The sequence below is a fragment of the Perna viridis genome, chromosome 4 (assembly GCF_037379345.1).
Source record: "Perna viridis isolate PV_CMFRI_1.1 ecotype Kerala chromosome 4, ASM3737934v1, whole genome shotgun sequence".
NCBI lineage: Eukaryota > Metazoa > Mollusca > Bivalvia > Mytilida > Mytilidae > Perna > Perna viridis.
The window spans coordinates 43492613-43517841 of NC_142448.1; the positions used below are offsets into that span (position 1 = coordinate 43492613).

The following is a 25229-nucleotide window of genomic DNA, read 5'->3' on the forward strand; positions in this document are numbered from 1 at the left end:
GAAATTGACAAAATGACTAAAAATGTATATTCTATGCACCATTTGTATCAAAGTTAAACTCAATATTTTAACTTATCATTAGCATGATATAGGTTATGCTTATCTAATATAGGCATAATCTTTCAACTCGGACTCCACTAAAAACTGGGAACATGGATCAGGTGCACTGATAGGGTAAGCATCCTCTGCTTTTCTAGAAACACCCACCGAGTTGCTCATTAAAAGTCAAGTCTGGGGTAGTCGAAAAAAGAAAAGGAAAACTATGACACACTGAACAAATCAGTTTTCATGGCACAGATGGACACACCTTAACGATCCACGAGTTCATATGATATTAAATTGACATATCTATCAATAAGACCTCTTTATCTTATATCTTCATCCTCTTAGGGATGCCCATTTGATTCTGAGGGGGGAGGGCTGACATATTTTGAAAAATATAATCTGACTTTCATTATGCTGGAACCAAAAAATTGACCTTTTATCATACCAGAAAATATTCTTTCTTCAACAGTTGCTTGCTTCTAATCCTGTGGTAACTTGAAAATAAATATTCACACACTGACTTAAAACTTTTATTTCTTTTTGCTCACTGCCCTTGCTATATTGAATAAATATAAGGAGAATGGATATGGTGAATATGTCAAAGAGACAACAACTCCACATGTACACCTAGCTGCACCTTGCACCTCTACCCTCTATAGTCTTATAGCATTTTTAGTATCTTAGGTATATGTTATTCTATTTTTTTTAATTTTGACCTATACTTACAATATTTATATAAAATATTTTTTTTTACTCTTACAAATAAAAAAAATCAGTTATGTCAGACTGGAAATGAATTTTCTGACGCGAAGAAATTTCCCATTTCTAACCATTTATTTTTTAAAAGGCTAATAGGCAGTTTTTTTCACAGATTGGCAGAGCTATTGTCTCCTTGACACATTCCCTGTTTTTTTTTATATTCATAGGACAAGTTGATTTTGGAATTTTCAAACATTTACTCTGGGTATTTGTGTATGTTATGTCATTGATTTAAGATATTTTTATATTGTAAATAGTATGTACCCACATTATTGGTGAATTAAAGAAAAATGTGAGACATTATGAAAAAGGTATTCATCAGATTGAAATTTTTAAACCAGTGTAGTTCTTGTTGTATGAATTTTGTGTATAGAACTGACTTGCCATATCCCAATCATTTTTTGAGTAAAAAAAAATACCAAAAACGGAATTATTACCGGTTATTTTCCGTCTTTGTATCTATTTTTACGATTTGTTTATACTGGTTTCCGTAGCTTTTTGGGAAAGAAGGACCAGGCGGTACTAGGTTAAAGTTTGTTTTGCAGAACGGCTCGTGTCTTAACAAGCACAATTTAAATTATGTCATCTAAAAGAACTCAAGAAGATGCAGGAGATGCTGTCGGGAAGAAACAGAAGAAAGTGCGAGTTTGGGTTGATGGATGGTGAGCACAAATAAAATTTTCTCAATAGCGAACGATATTAATATTTTATTGATTAAAAAAATTATCGGACGTGCACTGCAGCATAGTGTGTACGGAACGAAGTGTATTCACTCTTCACTTCAAACAAGGGATCCCAAATAAGATTAAAAAGATCAGTGAATGTCATTTCTGTAATTTGACTCGTGCTTAACAGTGCCATGAAGTTTTGAACCTGATACAGTGATAGATACATTGTAGATCTGCAAAATAAATTTCTTGTATTGACAACTTCAGTTCAGCCTTATAATATTTTTGACACTTAGTAAAGTGGTGAACACAAAATCTTCAATCCAAATAAAGAATTTGACCCATCTTATATAGGTGGGGGCTGAAACAATACAGTTACATGTACATGTACCTCACAATATGATGCACAATGTTTTTCTTCCAAATGTTACTATTACTTTCAATATGATACATTTTTACATTTTACATTTTGTGATTTTATAACTATATTTATGGATTATTATTGTTTTATTTTATCCTCACAATCAATTTGAATCCAAAGTACTTCTAAAATTGTGATGGGGAGGTAGCAGGGGAATATTTGATCAGAATTGGTCAGCCATGCTATCTGAGGTCACCATTTTGTTCATGAACTGAATTATAGCCTCAGTGTTTAAGATTTCTCATTGGGAACTACCAAAATAATGACTTCTGTGCCCAAGGATGTACCAAATCGGAAAAGTAGCAAGTTGCACCGTGCACCAAAAATGGAAGAAAAACTCTTATTCGACGGTACCTTAAGGGTATCGTTTCACCCCTAATTACAGGGGGAGTAAGAACTGTAGAGATAGAAAATTATGTGACAAGTTTAATATCCTGCAATGAGACCAACAAAAACTGCTTTAATTTTTGTACAAATTTCTGACTACTGCAATACAAAAAGTTTTTCAGCAGTACCATACATGTACTTGCCATGTATACCAAATTTGAAAATTAAAAAAAAAAAATTGAAACACATAAGTAGTGAGGCAAATAATAATATGTCTGTTTCCTGTTAGTACTCTACTGTACCCTACCCTACATACATGTATGTGCCTTCCCTAAACATTTTATGGCAATTTTTTCTCAATCACAGTTAAAGTCTGTATTGTTTCCCATTAACTCAAAGTGAATTATTTCGAAAAAAAATAAACTTTTGTGGGATTCTTACATACCATATAGAGTTGAGTTAAGGCTGTTATTTTGATTTGGCATATTATGATAACATGTGCGAAGTGTCTATTTTATGTACAATTTTAACCTCACAAACACAACAAACAAATGCTAAGACTGCTTATGCCCACTGAATAAGAAATAAAAGAGAAAGTTACTGGTTTTTTACTTGCATGATCATTTTCTAAAATTTTTATTTTTAGCTTTGACATGGCACATTTTGGACATGCAAATGCATGTAGACAAGTAAGTACACATGTTAACTTCCCATTTTACAGTATTGAAAACTATTGAAATTGAGCAATTTTATCCTGGTTTTTACTTTGGTGTAGTGGCAGTGGAGTCGCATTGGAGGACATGAGTGACTCCACTGTAAAGATTGGGGAAATTAAAATTTTGGTTGACAGTAGTGTAAAAATCTACCATTCTGATTATCTTCTGCTTTTTGAAGTTAAGTGTAAATTATACAGTACTGGGTAGCATGTTAATTGACAGTCACATCATTCTTCAATCTTACCTGTGTCACCAATGGTGGAAGCATGTCCAGTGGCTGCTCAACTCCGTCTGTAATGCTTATAATAATAAACAAATTATTTATTATTTATTAAATGCTTAAGGGTACCTACTTCATGTTTTCTGTAACTCAAACAGTACATGTATATAACCAATATTATTTAAAAAAATATTATCAAAACTTTGCCCTGTGCTTATATACATATTGAAGATGTGCACCTCCTGTCTTTGACATATTTTATATTTGACATGATTTTTTACCAGTTAAACTTATATGTTTATATGTATATTAAATTTATTACTTTGAATACCACAACTACAATATACATGTTTAAGTAATGTGATACTGATGATGTGCAGTATGTGTCCACTGTACTTAATTCTTTGGTTGAGCAAATCATAAATTTTGACTCAGACTAGAGTTAAGTTCAATGAAATTATATTTATTTTATGCTGGGATGTGATTTTTCCACTGATTTGGGGATTTCTACTTCTACAAATTTGTACTGTACCATTGGAAATTTTTATTCATTGTTTATTTGCTTCCCATTTTGTCCATTTTCTGTTGTCCCTTATATCTTATCCCTGTTTTATGGGAATTTAATTGTCAACCTGAAGTTCAGGCTAGTACAATATATTTTTTGATACAGACTGTGATAAAATTTTCATAGAAAAATTATGCAGTTCATGAATTACATATTAACAAATGCATAACAATTTTTGTCATATGCAGTCCTTTTAGTAACATCTGTTAAAAGTCATGTCATTGAATAGCGACAGTATATCATACAGATCAGATGTGTATTCATTGATTAAATAATATATATATTTACCTGAAAAAAAAAGACTAATATAAGTTATTACATCTGTATTTGTAACATGAGGCAAAATTTCATTCATGAACTGATATTCTACATTGATCAGTAGTGAATTCTACCCACACAGTCATAACTCATTAACTGTACATTTGAACATTATATTATGATGTCAGTACCAGGACTTTTGAAAAAAATTGGACTTACAACTTTCGTGAGATTCTCCCACACAATCAAAGTTGAGAGAAGTATAAAAAAAATCACCCTGTCACATTTCCCAAATACAGTTACTAGTACAGAGAAACCCGTCTAAACCAAACTCCATTTTGGACTTTAAGATCAGTTTGGTTAAGACAGGTGTTTGATTTACCAAGGTTGAAAATAAATTAAAATTTATATAAAGGGACATTAAAAGTGTCTTTTTTTAGACAGGTTTCAGAACTTTTAAAGGGTCTGTTAAGACAGATTTCACTGTACTACTAATGCACTGAAGCTCTTCATGTTTAAAGTCAATTGGTCCATCGTTGGGCCTGTAATTATTTGGTATGTGTGAAAATGATGGTTTCAAGCTAGGTACCAGTGGCACAAAAAGATTGTAATATAAATCTATTGTAAGTTTGGACTTTACAATACAGTATATTAACCTAATGTTCTTTCAGAACCTAGAGGCACTTTTAGACTTTCATGGAAACAGATAACTGTTATGAATATGTGAAGCTTTTAAAACTAAAAAAAATATTGTAGAACCTAAATTAGTGCAAGAAAGACACATACAGTTACTTTATTTCACCCCTTTATCAACATGTACTACATAATTATCTTACCCTTTATCTACTTAGTGTTGCATTGTAACTGAGGGCTTGATATATAGGTTGTTGAAATTTAGAGTGAAAGTCAGTGATCCAGATTGGGGTGCATGTAGTATAAATACAAAGTTCACAGGACTTATCAGACAATGTTGGGTAAAAATTCCCTGGTCTGATAAAAAAAATATTTTTGTAAAACATAGGAGAAAAGTGTAAAATTATAGATTCAGTTTGGTCATCCCCGAACCGTTTTCACGTACATTGCATCTTTCACAATTCACCTGAAAATATTCCATTAATGTCATACAAATTAACAATGACTTTTAACAAGTAGGGTCAATGACATGTACATGTAGAAGTATGAATGTCAAAAGAAAATTGCTTAGTGTCAAAACACCAACGCAACTACTGCAACAAATTTTAAAAAACTTCGTAGATGATTAGGACATGATTTTATAGTTGTGCATAATACCAGGAATTTGTGATCCGCTGAATTTTGTGCAGTTTTACCCCTTTAACTTCAGATGGTAGGAGAGAAAAAGGCAAAAAATAACTAGGTTTCACCATCCTTTTTTGTGTTTGATTGCTGATTGCATTAATACAGTTTTAAATGGGTAAAATGTTTCTTAACCATTAGAATATAATCTTAATTATGACAAATTCATCTTAACTTTTTAAATACTTATCCATTTACTGTAATTTCATACATTATATTGCGTCGTTCATATGTCTGTCTCAGTTCCCCAACAGTTTTTAGAAGATATTGAAGAACCTTTTTAAAATTTGTGTAGTAATTGTGTTCTGTGAAAGTACTATTGATCATGGGGTACCAATTTTTTGTGGTTTTCATAGGTGAACCAGACCATGAAATTTGGTTCCAAACAAAAAGAAGATTCCCATGGATGTACTGAAAACCTCAAAACCACGAATTCAAGAATCCATCAACTTGTGTATTTCCCTGATCCACAAAAATTGGTTTTGTTTGTTTGTTTGTTTGTTTGTTTGTTTGTTGGGGTTTAACACCCGAGCATCAATATTTCAGCTATATTCAGGTGATTAACATGAAATGGATGATAAAATGAACATGAAATGATGATGAGATGAAAAAAAGGATGGGACTCAAGGAAAATAGGGTCGACAAATTTTGATTGCCACTAGAAAAAGGAGGGGGGTGGGTAAAGTCGGGCAATTTAGCCTCCTGTGGCAGAGCACAAAGGTTCCTACTCCTATTGAATACCACAGCAGGGTTCTTTAACGTGCGAGGAAGATGACATCTTTTCCAACACGGTGCACCACTATGGTTTGCGGTCTGGTTTTCCATTTATAGCCGCCCGTGCAGGTCTTGGTGTTAAAAGAATAGGCCTGCAGCAGCGCTAAGCTCATCGTAAAAGGCGACTAAATAGTGCTCAGAACCCTAGCCAGGGGCTAGGACGCTCTGCCCACTGAGCAACTGGGATGTGTGCCCCAGGTGGTGGAATGGGGTGCCCCTGGCGTGTTACAGGCTGGGGTTGTCAGGATATAATACGGAAAACCTGACCGCAAACCATAGTGGTGCATCATGTTGGGAAAGATGCCACGTTCCTTGCACGTTAAAGAACCCTACTGTGGTATTCTCCCGGAGTAGGAACCATAGGGCTCCGCCACAGGAGGCTAAATTGCCCGACCCTACCACCTCTCCCTATTTCCAGTGGCAAAATTTGTCGACCCCATTATCCTTTTGTCCCATCCCATTTTTCATTTCATCGTCATTTCATTTTATCATCCACTTCATGTTCATCTCCTGAATATAGCTGAAATATTGCTGCTTAAACCCCAACAAACAAACAAATGTATTATAGCCTGACAACCCCAGCATGTAATATGCCAGGGGTACCCCATTCCACCACCTGGGGCACACATCCCAGTTGCTCTGTGGGGCAGAGCGCCTAGCCCCCGGCTAGGTTACTGAGCACTATTTAGTCGCCTTTTACGACACTTAGCACTGCTGCAGGCCTATTTTTTTTTACACCCGGACCTTCATGGGGCACAAAAATTGGTATCCACAAATTAAAGTACTTTCACAGTATTGCATAATACAGATCAAGTTCGAATTTCAGTTTGATCGGGTTATATACACAAAAGTTGTGGCCATTTTAAGTTGTTTTTTACCCAAAATTTTTATGCTACATGGAGGGGTGTCATTTTATGTCTCATTATATGCTCATATTTATTTTAAATACCAGTCCATATAAAATTCAGACCATGTCCATATTAAAGTGATTAATGGTGAAGAAAAACCCACCAAACAAAGGTTTTTTTTTTCAATCTACGTTGGCTATATTTTTATGTAGCAGTTGTACTTTCCATATTCAGATCTGTACTTATGATAAAAGTCATACATTTATCTCCCACTGAAAACAACCAAATCAAACAAAATCAAGAAGGATGTAAATTTTATCTCAAAAGTGCAACACTCTAATGAAAAACTATGACTGGTTATGTGGTTTGTAACTGATTCTGAATAAGAAATAAAAGTAAATTTGGTGGGTTTTTGACATGAATGAATCACCTCCTGTCTGATTTTTATATGGACTGCTAGTAAAGTGACAAGTCAGTCAATTTTTTTCTGACACAGTCGGTATAGTTTCGCTTTTTACCATTTGACTTTAAGTCATCTGATCACAATTTTGTTTCCTGATTGGCCAAATACTGATAGTGATAACGTAGTGGCGTTAAAACAAAATTGTATCGAAACTTTGTAATTGCCTGCCATGTGTTATTTTCTTCAAAAAAAAGTAGAAACTTAGAAATAAAAAGAAAAGTTTACTGCAATGGTTATCATTTTTTTTAAAGATATTGCTTGTTCACAATAATATGGCAATTATTTCTGAATTTATACTACTGGTATTTGTTTTGTTTAACATAGGAAATATTTTTGTATACTTACATGTACATGTAAAATTTTAAAAAATATTGTATTTCACAGGCTAAGATGATGGGAGACTACTTAATAGCAGGTGTACATTCTGATGGTAAGTATGGTGGTTAGATTGATTGATTGTTGGGGTTTAACGTCTGAGCGGCAATATTTCAGCTATATTCAGATGATGTATGGTGGTTAGTATTCATTGTAAGACTCATGAAATAGAAAAGATATTTTATTCTTTCTGTAAAATACCACCAATGGAATGTCAGATATAAATAGATGCATTTACACTTGTGGATGCCGTTGACAAAAATGATACATTTTCCTGTTGTTTTCGTACAAAATTCTCCTTCAACTTACAGATTAACAATATCACAATTTGAAATTACATTGTTTCAGTGACATCAAAAGGTTATTATGAGACAAATCTGGGGTCATTTGGAGCAAAATGACAAGTGTGAATTCATGTATTCTTGAAAATACTCAATAAAAGAAAATTGCAACCAGCTACTTTTAAAGATCCTTATTGTTGATTTCGTAATGGAACAAGGTACAGTAAAACCTGTCTAAACAGAACCCTTTTTGGACGGTAGAATTTGTACTGTTTAGACAAGTGTTCAGTTTACTGAGATTCTAAATACATTTAAACTTATATAAAAGGACTTCAAAAGTGTCTGGTTTTCACAGGTTTTTGGTTAATTCAGGGTTTGGTTTTTGACAGATTTCACCTCATCAACATTGTCCAGTGAAAATAAAAGTCCTCACTGGCTTTATTTGTTTAAACAGCAATATTCGTTCCACAACAATGGCAATGACTAGGAACCATTGTTGGTGTCATTTTTTAGTTTTTAAAAATTGTTCACTGCTGAATATCAAAGAAATAAATAGGGATGGAGATTTATTTTAGTATCTTCCACATGCTTGTGTGTGCAAAATGTCTTTCTCTTGTTGTGGTAAATTCCAGACTGAATTTGTCACATTCATGGGAGACAACCCAGATCTTCACTATGCAATCATGTAAGAACCTCTTTATCATTACAAGTTGTATCTTTTCAGAGGAGATTAAGAAAAATAAAGGTCCTCCAGTCTACAATGAGGAAGAGAGGTATAAAATGGTTCGAGCTATTAAATGGGTCGATGAGGTAAGGTCCTATGATTATGTTACATGTGTCACTGTTTTTTGAATAGACGAAATATGTTTCTTAAGATAGAACAGTTCTATTAAAACATTAAAGTACAGGGATGGAAGACACTTTTTAATTTAATCATGAGTGGCTGTCAAAACTGGTGACAAATTACATGTACTAAGGCAGTACTTTACTTCGTAGATACCAATTTTTGTTATTTAGGGAAGAAACACAAGTTCAAGGATTCTTGAATTTGTGGTTTTGAAAATTTTCAGTGTACATATCAATGGGATCTTCTATTCATTGGGTACCAAATTTTGTGGTTTGTCCTACCCATGAAAACAATGAAAATTGGTACCCCACGATCAATAGTACTTTCACAGTATATGAAATATATATATATGTACATTTACACTTAAAATCGATTGTTACTGTGGATGAGGCCTCAAGCAAAGAAGTGCCTTTCAAATAAAATTGTTATAAACTAGAACCTGATACATTTTGATGGAACAGTCCTAGAATACAATCTGAATATTGTTATATCAAACTAGTCATCTTTTTTTCCTAATTAATTTTGAGAGATAATTTTGTCTCTGATAACGACAACAGTTGATTGAAGGGAAGTGTAAATACACTGAATCTTTTATAAAGTTCAGATTTTTTCAATTTCGTTTATTTTCTTTATGTACATCTTTCATGGTAAATACTATGGATGCCTGTGTTTACTCTTGTACTATATTTGATATTTTACCAACTTTTCTTGGTGGTAATGTTGTGCCGCCTGTTTATATTTCAATATACTGGATACAATTAATCGTAATGGAAGCTGGAGGTTTAGCCTGTTGTAAGACCTTGTTTAACCCACCATTTGCTGTACCAAATCAAGACCATTTTGGTCACTTCCAAATTTCTTATTTTTCACCTTAATATTGCCATTTGTTATACATGCTAACTTAATATAATTATTCCTTTTGGCTATTACCTGGAATTTTTGCCTATCAGATCTATAATTTTGTTTTTACCTTTATTTAGGTTGTAGAAGGTGCACCATATGTGACAACATTAGAGACACTAGAAAAATATAACTGTGATTTCTGTGTTCATGGAGGTAAAGCTAAATATGCTCAACCAATTAGAACCAAACTTAGTATGAATGTTCCATAGGGTATTCTGCATAGAACTGATGTGGGGATTTTTTATTTGTTAAAACCACAGCCACTGTTACTAAAATAGATCATAAGGGTCAGACACAGGTTTTTAGAGCCTCTAGTTTCACTTATAAAAAGTAATGCATAGAGAAAATGTGAACAGTGGATACGAAAAATATCAACTTCCTGTTTTGGGGGACTTTGCCACTTTTCACTATAGGGAATGACATAGAATGTTTTGATCTAAAAAATCTCGTCTCAGAATGGATGAATTGATTTCATATTTGGTATGGCAGGACATATGTTGTAGGTGATTTTGGGTGCTCTACGATATCAACTTATGGTATAGGTTGGGGTATACCTAGCACAACAATGCATGTAACTTCCTGATTTTTGTTTATATTTTCAGATGACATAACAACTACTGCTGATGGTACAGATACTTACCACTTAGTCAAAGCTGCTAAGAAATACAAGTAAATATTTTTATGATGCAACACTGTTCTGGTCTGAGAGTACAAAAATGAAGATCTCATCATTTTTAGGACTCGAGCATTCTCATAAATCTGTTCACCAAAGTTTTATTCCTCAATTAATTTTTTATATGATAGCACATTTTTAGTGCAAAATATCAGCAATCTGTTGGGATGTTTTATCTTAAGTAGTACTCCAGCTAAGAATCATGCAAAATGTGATTCATGGTTAAAAAGTCAACATATTTTTATTTTTGATATTTTGTTTAAATTGCCTAGAAAACAGAAATTAACATTCCGTTTTGCACATAACCTGTGTTCTTAGGCGATAAAAATTATATAGAATGCACTGTTGATTTCAAAATTAAGGGAGATAACTCTGTCAATGACTCAAATACAATAGAATCTATTGGATTTTCAATGTTCATTATCTCCTAAGAGCAGACAGATTGGAATGAATAATTACACATTTCATAATACAGACCCATTAAAAAAACTCAATTACAAAAATAAAAATATGTAGCCTTTTTCTGGGTGTATCACATTTTTCAGATTTTACATGATTATCTTACAAAGACAGCTACTTAAAATTTACACATGAACCTGATTGATAGTAGAGATTAAAAATTGGATGGCAGGAATTACTTGCCAGCAAGAACAGCTCTTTGACCAGTATGTACTGGTGTTTTTTCTTGGTTATGTTTTCAGTACATATTTCTTCCTTTCTTGGAAATTTTAAACCACAAATTTTCCATCGCTATTGTTTTGTTTTTGAATTATCCAGTGATTGTATATTTAAGTAGCACTCCAGGTAAGGATCATGCAAAATGTGTATCATGGGTAAAAAGCCTACATATTTTTATTTTTGATATTTTGTTTGAAATATCATAGTAAACAGAAATAAACATGTGGTTTTTCATATAACCCATGCTCTTAGAAGATAAAAATTATATAGAATGCACTGTAGATTTCAAAATTAAGGGAGACAACTCTTTAAATGGTACTCAAATACAATAGAATCTACTGTATTTTCAATGTCAATTATCTTCTAAGAGCAGGCAGATTTGAATGAATAATTACACATTTCATAGTATAGACCCATAAAACAACTTAATTACAAAAATAAAAATATGTAGCCTTTTTTGGGGTGTGTATCACATTTTTCCGATTATGCATGATTCTTACAAAGACATCTTCTTAAATCATGCAAAAAAACTCTGTCTTTTAACAGAAAGGCAAGGCTGATGAAAAAATTAATATATTGATATGAATGTTAAAGACAGTTCTGGAAAATTCACTAGATTCCTCAGTGTAAATGCATGACAAAATGTACCACAATTACAAGGAAATGGAACTGTCAAGCTTGAATGCTTTTCATGAAAATGTTTCTCCAAGAAATACTACATTTACTGTTCTTGAATTACAAGCAGTTGTGTCCATTCACAAATTATGCTTTAAAATTAAAGTTGTGTATTAGATCTGTATAAAACAGAAATATGTCAATTTACATCTTTGGATGTCTTCCTATTGAGCTATCACATTATCAGAGAACAAATATTGTTTTTATCTATTAAAAAAGAATGGTCTAGATTGTTTATTTAAGGAGTGTAACTAATATTTGAATATATTATCTCATATAAAGAATTATGGTTTAATTTACACAGAATAAACTGTGAATCTGTTTATGTTATGCTCAAATCGAACCAAAGCTCTTTATACAAAATAATATATTCAGATATAAGTTACATTCCTTATAATTTAGTATTTTGGCAAATACTATGATAAATTCATATTTATTTATTCCAATACTCAAGCCTTTTATTTTTTAGATTGGATTATTTCATTGGTAAAAGTAGTCCAAATAAAGTGGGTGTGGTCTAAAGTTCATGAGCTTGTTTATTGATCAGGTGATAGGAAAATTTTGTATCAAAGATAAAATGAAAATGATGGCATCTTTTTTCTAACAGTAAAAATGGTCATATTTAATTACTTTATTATATGGGAAATGTAAACATACACCATATTAATATATTTTTATTTTTCCAGAGAATGTAAAAGAACTGCTGGAGTCTCCACAACAGATTTAGTAGGAAGGTATTAACAGTCTAACAAGTGTAATACATACCAAGCTTTTTCCGCAGGATAAGTTTGTTTAAAAATGTAAATGAGTAAGGCTTGGTGTATATCTTTTGTAACATAATACAGGGATGATTTTCTTTCATTGTTTTAGGGGATTTCCGCTATTTCAAAACCTGATTTTTACCATTACGATTCTTTTTTTTACTGTATATTTACATCCTATTTTGCCAATTTCCACTTTGTTTGTTGACCTCGTAAGATGATCTCTGATAATGTTCAACCAATGAAATTGGTCATAGGCATGCAATTCTAGAGCTCTAAAAATAAAATTGATTCAGTCTGGTACTGCACATTCATTATTATATCTTAAATATGGATTCACAGAAGATGTAAGCTGAAGATGAATTTGATTTGTCCATTAGTAGTTCTCTAGGCTGTTTCAAATGATTTTATTTTATTATTGTGTAGAAAACTGTTTACTGCACCTTGACAACACCGCCCAATATTTTTTTTTTTTTGAAAACAGTTCTATAATTATGTATAAATACTCAACACTATTTACAAGAGAGGAACAACCTAGTTACATGCTCTATTTCAGAATGTTACTGGTAACAAAACAGCATCATGAAAGAGATGAAGAAAAGATGATGGATAAAGAAAAAGTTGAAGATATTGGAAAGGTTTGTAGCATCTAGCAAATGTCTAAGAATGTAGATTGATGGTCTTAGTATGTATGATATGAAGTGGTTGTTGTGCTGTAATTTTTTTTCAATTGCCACCAACAGAGTCAAGGTTTTTTATATATGATATCAGGGCCTAATCCAATTATCCATGACAAGAAGGAGTTTCAGTGAATTCTGTTGAAAAAAAAAAACAATATTGATACTTTTGTCTATGTATTCTATTATAAAAACATCTCCCTCTCAAAGACAAATAGGAGAAGTAAGCATGAACAAGAAGTTTTTCACTGAACATTTTTCCTTATAGTTAAAAAATGAGCAAAACTTATATTACATTTCTTTGAACATTTTCTGCCAATTATCTCCCCTTTGAAGGAGTTTTTAAGTAGCACTCCACATAAGAATCATGCAAAATGTGATTCATGGTTGGAGAGCCTACATATTTTTATTTTTGATATTTTGTTTAAAATGTCATAGTAAATAGAAAGTAACATGCGGTTTTTCATACAGCCCATGTTCATAGGAGATAAAAATTATATAGAATGCACTGTAGATTTCAAAAGTAAGGGAGATAACTCTGTAAATGATACCCAAATACAATAGAATCTATTGGTTTTTCTATGTTGATTATCTCCTAAGAGCAGGCATATTTGAATGAATAATTACACATTTCATAATACAGACCCATAAAACAACTGAATTACAAAAATACAAATATGTAGCCTTTTTTGGGGTGTATCACATTTTTCCAATTTTGCATGATTCTTACAAAGACTGCTACTTAAGATATAAATTATTGTTTGAACTCACAAAGACTCTGTATTGATTTTTTTAAAGAGAATTTTTATTGGTAATATTGTGTGATGTTTTTATTTCAATACATGTCGTTTTTGTTATTGGTTTCTTAGTGTTGTCTTCATCTATGCATATTTGAATTTTGAACTGGTCTTGTTTGATTTTATATTTTCATAGATTTACATTATTCTCCAAGAAAGAAGATCTTTATTTTATTGTTGCATGGAATAAATGTACATTAATTTTTAAGCCAAATGAAATAAAGTCTGTTCCTTGTTACCAAGGCAAAAAAAATCAAGGTCTGGATTTTATTTTTTTTTTTAATTTCTTTTTATGAAGATATAACAAACAAGACAAACATATTCAGTTTTATTTGGGGTAACAGGGAACAAACATATGTTTTTGTTTTTGGCCTTACTCAACAAGCAAATGATAATATAAGTAGTTGCATGTAAGTGTTCAAATTTATCCCTCTTGTCAGAAATCTAAGGATTTCCTAGGTTAAGAAAATGTAATAATCGAATGCTTACTGAGAAAGATTCTGTTTCTAATTCTTTTTCTTACAATAACCATCCTTACAAGTACAAAAAAAACCACATTTTTCTCGCGCTTTTTGTCCACTGTGAAAATGAGTACACCATGAAAATCAATACTTATACAGTAACCTTTAAGTAGTAACTCTTTGCATAATGTCACAGTTGTTTGAAAATAGAAAAAACAGAAATGGCAGACAAAAATTGACTAAAATTTGATAAATTCAATTACGGGAGGTTTTTACGGGAGGAATTCTTGAAACCAGGAGATCGCTGCCTCCTGCACGAAAGACTCTTTTGGGGGGGTCAAAAGGTAAAATTATGGGAGACTATTGCAAAAACAAACGGGAGGATTAACACCTATGATTACAGATTTGTAAATGTGTGTACCTTATGCATTGAAAACTGTTTTAACTCTTTGGGACTGAAGGACTTATTCTGTTTATGAAGATGTTTGTTTTATATATGTTCAAAATGTATCAAAATTGATGCAAAGGAACTTCAGAATAAGTCTGGTTTGGAGATGGTCATCACTTTATTCTTTATTCAGGTTTTGGTTTAGACAGGTCTCACTGTATGCCTGGTAAAAACTTTGTTATAACTGAATGTATTTCAAGTTCATGAATGAAACATGCTATTATTGTTTTATTTTACTAATTTTTTTTTTCATCCATTTGTGCAATTAATTTTGTATAGATGAGTGGAACTAGCAAGGTGAGGATAACAACAGTGGTCACCTTCATTCCTTCTCTCCATTTCATTCATTTGATTTGCTAGAACAGTTCATTTGCACATTACTGGGAATGTTCTCTTTTCAAATTTTTACAGCGAGCTATATAGTTAACTTCAAAGAATAGAGTTGATCTTTCCTAGGTTAAATGACAATCACCTGATGAGCTGCCTTAGGTAGTTAACTGGATAATTGACAAAGAGATTTCAACTTTCTATCAAACTGAAGATTAAACATATGGAACGATAGAAAGTTTAAATTTCTTTGTTTAATGTCCAGTTCTCTCCCTTAGTTCACTACCATCAGGTAATTGTCATTTGATCAAGTGAAGACAAACTCTATTCCACGAAGTTAACTATGTTACTGGCTGTAACATTATGTGAATTATCGTGCTAAATAGATATGAAAAATTTTTTGGCTTGCCATATTAAAAGCCAAAATTGGACCCTTACATTAAATAATAGCTGATATTTACTGTGAATGTACATGTACTTATATTTGTGGGTATCAATTTTCGTGGTTTAGGGGAAAAGGAGAAGTTCGTTGATTCTTGAATTTGTGGTTTTGATAATCCTGTCATGCAATTTGAAATAGATAATCTTTTTCATTGGGAATCAAATTTCCTTATTTACCTTACCCAAGAAATCCATGAAAATTGATATCCCACAAACAATAGTATGTTCACAGTAGTTCCATCGTAAATCATTATTCTGAAATTTACAATTTTGACAATAATGTGTTGTCAAAAGAAAATAATATAACAGACTAAACAGTCATGAAATCAATTTTGAGCAAAAGTTTTGTATAGCTTCAAGTCACATAGCTTTCAGAAAATTCATTTGAATATGGCCTACTAGTACACTTAATTGTTAAATAAATTGAATTGCAAACAAAAATCATGTAAATTTCATATAAACTTTTGCATATGTGTGTTTCAAGAACCCTAAGTTCAGTAATATGCAAATGAAATACAATTCATCAGTTCTGATACATTGTGTTTGCTGTTAATAGAAATTATTAGATTGTTTTATCATATACACATACAGTATTGATATTTTTGTTTTAAAGTTGACAGAGGTCTGTACTCCTTTATAAACCTTTTTCAGTCTTTATTTGATAATAGATCTACTATATTTTTTTATTTACACATATACATTTAGGGCATTCAAATGTGTAATTATTTGCTTCCTAATAAATGATAGTCATATGATGCTCCATTCATATGAATCAAGTGATTCATTTGATTAACATATGTAATTATTTGCTTCCTAGTATATGAGTATCATTTGTTTGTGGAAAACATGATTATCATGTGAATATCATATGTAAACTGAAGTATAGGTTAGTCATATCACAATTGATTCATATGATAAACACATGTTGTATTTCATATGATTCTTATGTGAAATGATAAATCAATCGTATCAAAAGTAGGATTTGTCAGTGTGTTTGCTTGAACTTTCCAATTCTATGAGAATTCTCTGTTGCACTGTTATCTCTAATTCTTAGATTTAAGCAGAACACTCATAGAAATTCTATATTAAGGCAATGATTTTTGTGATGCTGCACAATTGTTAATTCCAAATATCCCAGTCTAGCTGACAGTGCTCCAGCTAAAACATTAGGATGGAGGGACACAATAATAGATTTAGGGAACTTTGGTAGATTTTAGGCCATTTGAATATAATTTCTTGGTTGTCAAGCCATTTTTCAAGACAAAAAAATATGTACTACCAATATATTCAATGATTGAAAGTTAATTCAGACAGTTTACTCATAAGTTATTATCCGTTTTTCTTCTGAAGGCTACATCAAAAAGGGGGGACTGCACTTTATCTCTCTACGGAAGCCTGGCTGGAATACTGGACTATAGAAGATAGAACTTCTATCATCTAAGTTATTATTGTTAAACAGTATCTTCACCAGTATTATCACGTATTGTAAATTCAGAAATTTTCTTGATGCTTTTAAGAAGTACTCCAGCTAAGAATCTTGCAAAATGTGATTCATGGGTGAAAAGCCTACTTATTTTTATTTTTTATATTTTGTTTGAAATGCCATAGTAAACAGAAATTAACATTCAGTTTTTCATATAACCCATGCTATTAGGAGATAAAAAAAAATCATATAGAATACACTGTCGATTTCATAATTAAGGGAGATAACTCTGTAAATGACACTCAAATACAATAGAATATATTGGATTTTCAATGTTGATTATCTCCTAAGAGCAGATAGATTTGAATGAATAATTACACATTTCTTAGACCCATAAAACAACTTAATTACAAAAACATAAATATGTAGCCTTTTTTGGGGGGTGTATCACATTTTTCAGATTTTGCATGATTTTTACAAAGACAGCTACTTAATAATGCAAAAAAATGTGGTCGCATTAAAAAAAACTCGCATTTTGAATGTCTACACTTGTGTCCTTGATTTACTTAGTATCTCCTACACTAAATTATACAACAAATGTAAAACGTGAAATTGTATATTTAAGTTTCAACATCCCTAATAACCACATTTACTTAAGTTCTAAAACACAACTTTTTACCTGTGGTTGGATCCCCATTCAGGTTGAAGGTAATAATTGAAAGAAGATGTATATTGCATCCAAATACAGGTTGGTTGACACTTTTCAACATTTGTAAGGTAAACTCGGTCACTAATTAAATAATAATTGAAAACACGGAAAATTCTCAGTTTTATTTTTTTGCTCTAAGAGGAGAATTGCAAAAATAAACCTCACATTTTTTCCCAAGTGACTGAATCTTGAAATGAAATGCAAACAAAAATTTCTGAATTCACAGTATCCTCTTTCAAACATTTTTTTTTCATTGTATATATAGAAAAAAACGCAGCACAAATATCAAATCAACATCTTTCCAGTGAAGATTTAAATTGCAGTGTTTGTAAGAATCATGTAAATTCTATAAATAATATGTGATACACCTAAAAAAAAAAGCTACACATTTTTATTTTTGTTATTAAGTTGTTTGATGGGTCTATATGGTGAAATGTATTATCATTCATTACAATCTGTCTGCTTATAGGAGATAATCCACACTGAATATCCAATAGTTTCTATTATAGTTTAGTGTCATTTATAGAGTTGTCTCCCTTAATTTGGAATTTTATAGTACATTCTATATATTTTTTTATCTCCAGAGAGCACAGGTTATATGGAAACCACATGTTTTTTTCTGTTTACTATAACATTTTAAACAAAATATCAAAAATAAAAAAATGAATCACATTTTGTATGATTCTTATCTGGAGTGCTACTTTATTCTCTGTCTGTAAATAATGTGATAATTGTCTCAACTTACATTTGAAGATATGATTTTTTTTTATTCAAACTTAAAAGTAAATATAGAAATTGATCAATATTTAATCTTGAAAATATTTAATGACTGGCACTGCAGTATAGATATTTTTTGTCTAAAATTTTCCATCAGGGTTCTATCTTTTAAGAGTAACAAAATTTGAGGGTATACTTTTCTGTTCGCTTCTAAATGGAATGTATATGTATATGTGTGTTTTTAATTCAAATTTAGACACTAAGTACAATTTTACTTAAGAACCATGCACCTAATTTTGATAAAGTAATTTTATTCTTCACATTGCATTGTATGACTAAATCAATCTCTCCAGAATTTTAAGACATTTTATTTATTTCTATGGTTTTAATTCCCAATGACCAGTATTTTCCGTCACACCATATAAGGTAACACTCTATGTAAAGGTTGGTAAACCATTAATTGCAGTGGTCATTTATCTATCTGTCACATTCTTTCCCATCTATCACATTTCTACTCTCCATTACTGTTCTAATATCATCAAAGGAAATTTTGTAAAAATCAGTACTATCATTAGATTTTATTTTGCTTAAAATTTTGTTATGTATATTACTGTAATAGGTCAGAATAGTGTTCCTATATACTCTACAGAGTTAGAAAACAACTTGCCAGCAAACTTCTAGAATTGCTTAGGTGTGGATCCAGGTTTTAAGATGGGGGTTCAAAGGGATTTCTATGCTATTATTTGCTCATTTTTGCCAAAATTTTGCATAATTACACAATTTTCAAAGGAAAGAGGGTGTTACAGTCCTTTGATCCCCCACTGTTGCTGGATTACTGTACACACCATTTTGTTTAGATAAAATGGTACACATACCAATTACATGTGTCTCTTAAGGAGGCTTTTAAATTTTGTATTTAAATTGAAATGTACATGTAGTTTCATAAGTGGTTTCTTAAGCATTAGGTTAGATTGGAATAGTTTGAATTACATGTATTTTCAGACGTGCAGAGGAACATATAAAAACACTAAGATTTTCAATATTTATTTCTTTGTGAGTTGTATTACTCAATTGAACTTGTGATTACTATAAAAAAGAATGTCAGGTATAATGTAATCCCATAATCAGTTAGTTCTATTATGTATTTTAAATTAATTAAAATGTCATTTTCAAGAATATTTAAAAAATGTTAATTTCAAAAAATATTTTTAAACATGGCAATTTCAAGAAATGTTAAAAATGTCTATTTCAATATTTAATCAATTTGAACCTAAAAAGTGAAAATTTCTTCAAATTATCAGTGAAGTGAATCATCTTAACACTAAGGAATTTATTATTATTTAAAACTGTATATGTTGTGTGATTTTAAGTACGATTTAGATGAATGTTGTGTTTTATTTACAGGGAGCAACAGCTAGAAGTCCATATACTGGTGTGTCACAGTTCTTGCCAACCTCCAATAAGATTATACAGTTCTCAGATGGGAAGTCTCCTCAGCCGGGAGATAAAATTGTTTACGTTGCAGGTGCTTTTGACTTGTTCCGTATCCTTTAATACCTGCATCAACAGTGGTGGGAGAAGGTCTAGTAGCCACTCTACTTTGTGCATCCTTTGGTTTCGTCCATTATTTTAGGGGGTTCCTTCTTCCTGTAATCTGTAGCTCAGAAAGTAGTAAAGTAGTCAATCAATATAATTCAGACTTGCACAGTGCTAATTTACTTGTTGAACATCAAAGATATGATGGTGACATTGGTCTAGTCATGTTGTGGGAATTTTTTTTGCCAAATTGTACACAGAAAAATTTTTAAAAGGTTGTCCTTGGAACATGCTTGAAATTTTCATTGTCCAATTTTAGAACTTTTGTTGCTTTCAAATACATTGAAACCTGTCTGAACTGAACCCTCCTTGGACTTTAAATTTGGTTTGGTTTAGACCAGTGTTGGTTTACCAAAGTTCAAAATACATTTCAACCGATATAAAGAGCCTTAGAAAAGTGTCTGGTTTAGACAGTTATTTTGATTATTCAGGGTTTGGTTTAGACTGGTTTTACTGTATATATTTCCCTTATAAAGTTTTTTTTTAAATATTGATACACTATTGAATGAAATATATCCATGTTGAAGTTAGTTGGATTTTCAGAGTTTTGCCTTGACATAATACTTTGAGAATTATATGCTATTTTGCTTCCATTTGTGGTGAATTTTAAAGGTTTTAGTTGCCGGCGTTATGCATCAGTATGAAAATTAAAAATTTTGTTTGATTCATGTTTTGAACAGAATCATCATTAAATGTCACTTTGACAATCAATTTGTAAAGGTATTTTGCAAATAATTTAAGTGTTAGTCTCTGTAAGATATCAGGCAGTGGGTGAAACATGGTATTTCAAAATATCAACCATTTTGAAAATAATTTAGTCTCTGTAAGATATCAGGCAGTGGGTGAAACATGGTATTTCAAAATATACTTCATTTTGAAAATAATTTGACTATTTGCACCATCGGAATCAGGGAAAAAAACAATTTTCCTTATACCTTTGGTAAATTGAGTTAAAACATCATTGAAATGAGCTAAAAATGAACAATTTAAGAGCTGATAAGTCTTTCAAAAACCTAATTTTTACCTTATTCTTACAAAAACTCATACTTTAATCCACCATTCCTCTACAAAGACAATTGTAGTTTCCAAGTTTCCAGTTTTTCCATTGGTATTGCCATTTGTTAAACAGACTTGCCTTTTGATTATTGCCCTTCATTGATTTTATTTCTTTGTTACAGTCTCTGAACTGATCTGTACAACTATTTGATGGATCTATGAGCCATGATTGCTGATAGATCAATAAACAATGACCAATCTGATTGCATATATGTTATGTAAAATTACAAATGGTCGGTTCATGTAAATTTCAGAATTTTAATTGGAACGAATCAGATAGTTTTATTTTTAATGTACTGACCGCATGCAATGATAAATGTTTTGTTTTTCATTAAAAATAGTAAATTTAAGGAAAAGTCAATGAATTAATGTCTGAATTTAGATTATTTACATGTAGTAAACTTGTTTAAAACAAGACATCAAAACAAACCAATCCGTATATTAACCTATCACTGGTCAAGTGATGTAAAATAGAAGCGATCACAGGTTAAACTGATCAGTTGATGGATCGATGACTGATCAGAAACTGATCAGTGATCAATGAATGATCAGAAACTGATCAGTGTTCAATGAATGATCATATGTGTAGTTGCACAGATTGGTTCAGGTACTGTAAGCATTACACTGATATTTATGACATATTACAATATAAAGTGTTTGTACCTTAATTAATATTAGATGTAGGATTTGTAGATTTCTTAGAGAAGGTAGCAAAAGAGGGAGACTTTGTTATTGTTGGTTTACATACAGATCCTGTAAGTTAAATATATAGAATAACACAAGTTTTGAAAATAATGTCAGAAATTATGAATTGTATCACAGGAAGCCTGAAAGAGTCTGAATAATATGTGTTGGGTTGCCTATCTGTGTGTTATTGCTTCTGTGAGCTTGCACATGCCAGTAAACATAAAAAAATCTTGCTCAGCACGTCGAACTAGTGCAAAGCTGGCTTTGTTGGATTGATCTAACTTTCTCATCCTGAAATACACAAATTGTCTGTCTCAGCGTCTGGTAGTAGTACTCTTATCAGTCAAAGTGTAAAATCATCCTTAAAATGAAAATATCAGGTAAGTACATTACAAAAAACAATCAGTTGTATAGAAAATGATGAAATCAAGGAAAAATCAAATTACCGTTAATCAGATAGTAATTGGAACTCTTAATTTGACACAATAAATGAGCTTGTACACAGGATAATAACAATAAAGGTCTCGGAACTGTCACAAAATACAGTACTACACAGGGTTTTGAATACTCATTTGTCAAATTTGTTAGGTTCTACGTAATACTCACAATATCAGGAAATATATCTTAAGTGTGTATTATACTTTTCCTTGGTTACCGTTTGGAGAAAAATCTGTTGGGTGTATGGAGAGGTTTAAGATTTCAAGTTTAAATTTATGAACCCTAGTTATAATTTTAAGTATCATTTACTTTTCATGTAAAAAAAAACCACAGACAAGAGTAAATCAGTATACACCTTTGGAGTGGGGTATAATTATATTTTTAAATATTTCTTGGCAATAACATTTTTGTGATTGAGTAGCAGTCTTGTGTGAATCTTATATTAATATCAGACAGCAGGAGATACAAGCATGTCAAAAACCCACAAAATTATTTTTTTTCTAATTCAGAAAGAGTTAGAGACAATATATTGTGAAGTACTATTGTTCGTCTGGTACCATTGTTTGTGGTTTTCGAGGAAAGGCGAGATTTTCATATGTGTGTTGCACTTATGAGATAAAATTTATGTAGATTATACGTAAAAATAGCACTTTGCAAGAGTTATCATTCTTGATTTGGTTTTATTTGGTTGCTTTTAGTTTTTTTTTTTTCAAAAGTGCAGACCTAAATATTAAAAAGACAATTGTCACATAAAAATATAGCATATGTAGACCAAAAAAGCATTGACTGATCCATGGGTTTTCTACACCATGAATCACCTTACCATAGGCAGTGCCTGAATTTTATATGGACTGGTACTTAATAAGTGCAAGATCATATAGCATGTTAATTTGAATATTTCAGGTTGTTAACAGATATAAAGGCTCTAATTATCCTATTATGAATTTACATGAGAGAGTTCTTAGTGTTTTAGCTTGTAGAGTAAGTACATGTAGTTATATTGATTTGTATGGCCTACCATTAAGAGATGGGTGTATAGTTTCCTGGTCTGTCTTTCCATGCTTAATCAACTTTTAAAAACTTATAAACTTTTCTTTGTTTTTTGTTTATTATAAATCTTCAATAGCAGGGATGATTTTCATGAGGACCAAGGCCAAAAGTGAAATTTTGTTTGTTTCCCCAATCCCAACCCAACCCTTTTGAAATCCCCACAACCCAAAACATTTTATTTCAATTTTAGGACAATTTTTTTTTATAGAAAATTCATTGTTTTCTTTTCAAAATGCATTTGAGATATATTGCATGCTGAAATTTTACCTATCGGTACATGAAAGAAGAAAAAAATTGTTGCCTAATGACTTACCTAAACTTTTTTGTAGGGCTGAGGTTTGGGAAACAAAGAATTATTTATTTAAGGCCTTACAGAAAAGTTGAAAAATTGGGGTCATTTAAAAAAATTTATCTGTCTTCATCAATGTTGCCTATGGAGCTAATCAGTACTTGCTTTTATTGGGATAATATATGCATCTGTATGACAATTAAACACAAAGATGATACAGTACGAAGTATTCTTCTTTCTAAGATAAAGGCAAAAATGTGTATAAGGCACATGGAAAAAAAATGCAGAGATATTTGCAATATTTAGACTGTAAACGTATTAATTTTCGAGGTTGCTAATTTTCACGGATTGTGTTAAGTGAACATGTTTGTGGTTATCAATTTTCACGGATTGTGTCAAGTGAACATGTTTGTGGTTATCAATTTTCACGGATTGTGTCAAGTGAACATGTTTGTGGGTATCAATTTTCTCAGATTGTGTGAAGTGAACATGTTTGTGGGTATCAATTTTCACGGATTGTGTCTAGTGAACATGTTAGTGGGTATCAATTTTCACGTATTGTGTCTAGTGAACATGTTTGTGGGTATCAATTTTCACGTATTGTGTCAAGTGAACATGTTTGTGGGTATCAATTTTCACGGATTGTGTCTAGTGAACATGTTTGTGGGTATCAATTTTCACGGATTGTGTCTAGTGAACATGTTTGTGGTTATCAATTTTCACGTATTGTGTCTAGTGAACATGTTTGTGGTTATCAATTTTCACGTATTGTGTCTAGTGAACATGTTTGTGGGTATCAATTTTCACGGATTGTGTTAAGTGAACATGTTTGTGGGTATCAATTTTCACGTATTGTGTCTAGTGAACATGTTTGTGGGTATCAATTTTCGCGGTTTCAAAAATTGATAAGGGTTATATAGTGATAAAAATCAATTTCGTGTGTACTATTTTTTGGTGATTTTCTGTCAACAGCAAAAATAGCAAACCTCCAAAAATTAGTACGTTTGCAGTACCTTGTAACCTCCATAAATTTTTCCACACTTTAACCCTATATAAGCAGTCAAAAAAAATGAGCACAGATGCTGCTGAATAAATTTAAATACCTCATTGTTTTTTACATGTGTTGAATATGTTTGAGGCAAAAAAGACCAAATGGAGAAAAATATTGTGCCACCCATTGCCTGATTCTAACACAAAACGGTACTTAAAAACAAGTGGTTATAAACATTTGTATTGTATTGACATATGTAAGACTCCCTACTTTTGGAGTAAGTCAGAAATAATGATAACAATATACTTACCATACTTTGTGATATGTTTTTAGATACGAAGATTGTATTAGCATTGTTCAAATTGAAGCTCTGGTTTATATTTTGTAGTATGTCAATGAAGTTGTAATAGGTGCCCCATATGCAGTTACTGCAGAGTTGATGGATCATTTTAAGGTAATTAAACTACAAAATGTTTGTCAACAGGAAGGTACAGACCTATAAGCAGTGATTTTATAGCACTTGTCACTTTTTTCTTTTCGTAAATACAGAA

General features: G+C 31.5%; 1 protein-coding gene across 2 annotated transcripts in view; it reads left to right on the plus strand.

Annotated features, from left to right (window-relative positions):
- Positions 1 to 1291: 1291 nt before the first annotated feature.
- LOC148620194 (ethanolamine-phosphate cytidylyltransferase-like) overlaps positions 1292 to 25229 on the plus strand; it is a 30947-nt gene continuing 7009 nt past the window's right edge. The window contains exons 1-13 of one of the 2 annotated variants that reach the window (XM_088580881.1): positions 1292 to 1466; positions 2867 to 2909; positions 7763 to 7808; positions 8759 to 8844; positions 9862 to 9937; positions 10387 to 10453; positions 12497 to 12544; positions 13128 to 13209; positions 15234 to 15251; positions 19976 to 20114; positions 21902 to 21978; positions 23252 to 23329; positions 25067 to 25132. In XM_088580881.1, coding sequence (XP_088437007.1) covers positions 1384 to 1466; positions 2867 to 2909; positions 7763 to 7808; positions 8759 to 8844; positions 9862 to 9937; positions 10387 to 10453; positions 12497 to 12544; positions 13128 to 13209; positions 15234 to 15251; positions 19976 to 20114; positions 21902 to 21978; positions 23252 to 23329; positions 25067 to 25132 — 909 coding nt within the window. In that variant the 5' untranslated portion in view covers positions 1292 to 1383. The remainder of the gene's footprint in view (positions 1467 to 2866; positions 2910 to 7762; positions 7809 to 8758; positions 8845 to 9861; positions 9938 to 10386; positions 10454 to 12496; positions 12545 to 13127; positions 13210 to 15233; positions 15252 to 19975; positions 20115 to 21901; positions 21979 to 23251; positions 23330 to 25066; positions 25133 to 25229) is intronic. The other variant, XM_088580882.1, reaches the window with a different exon arrangement.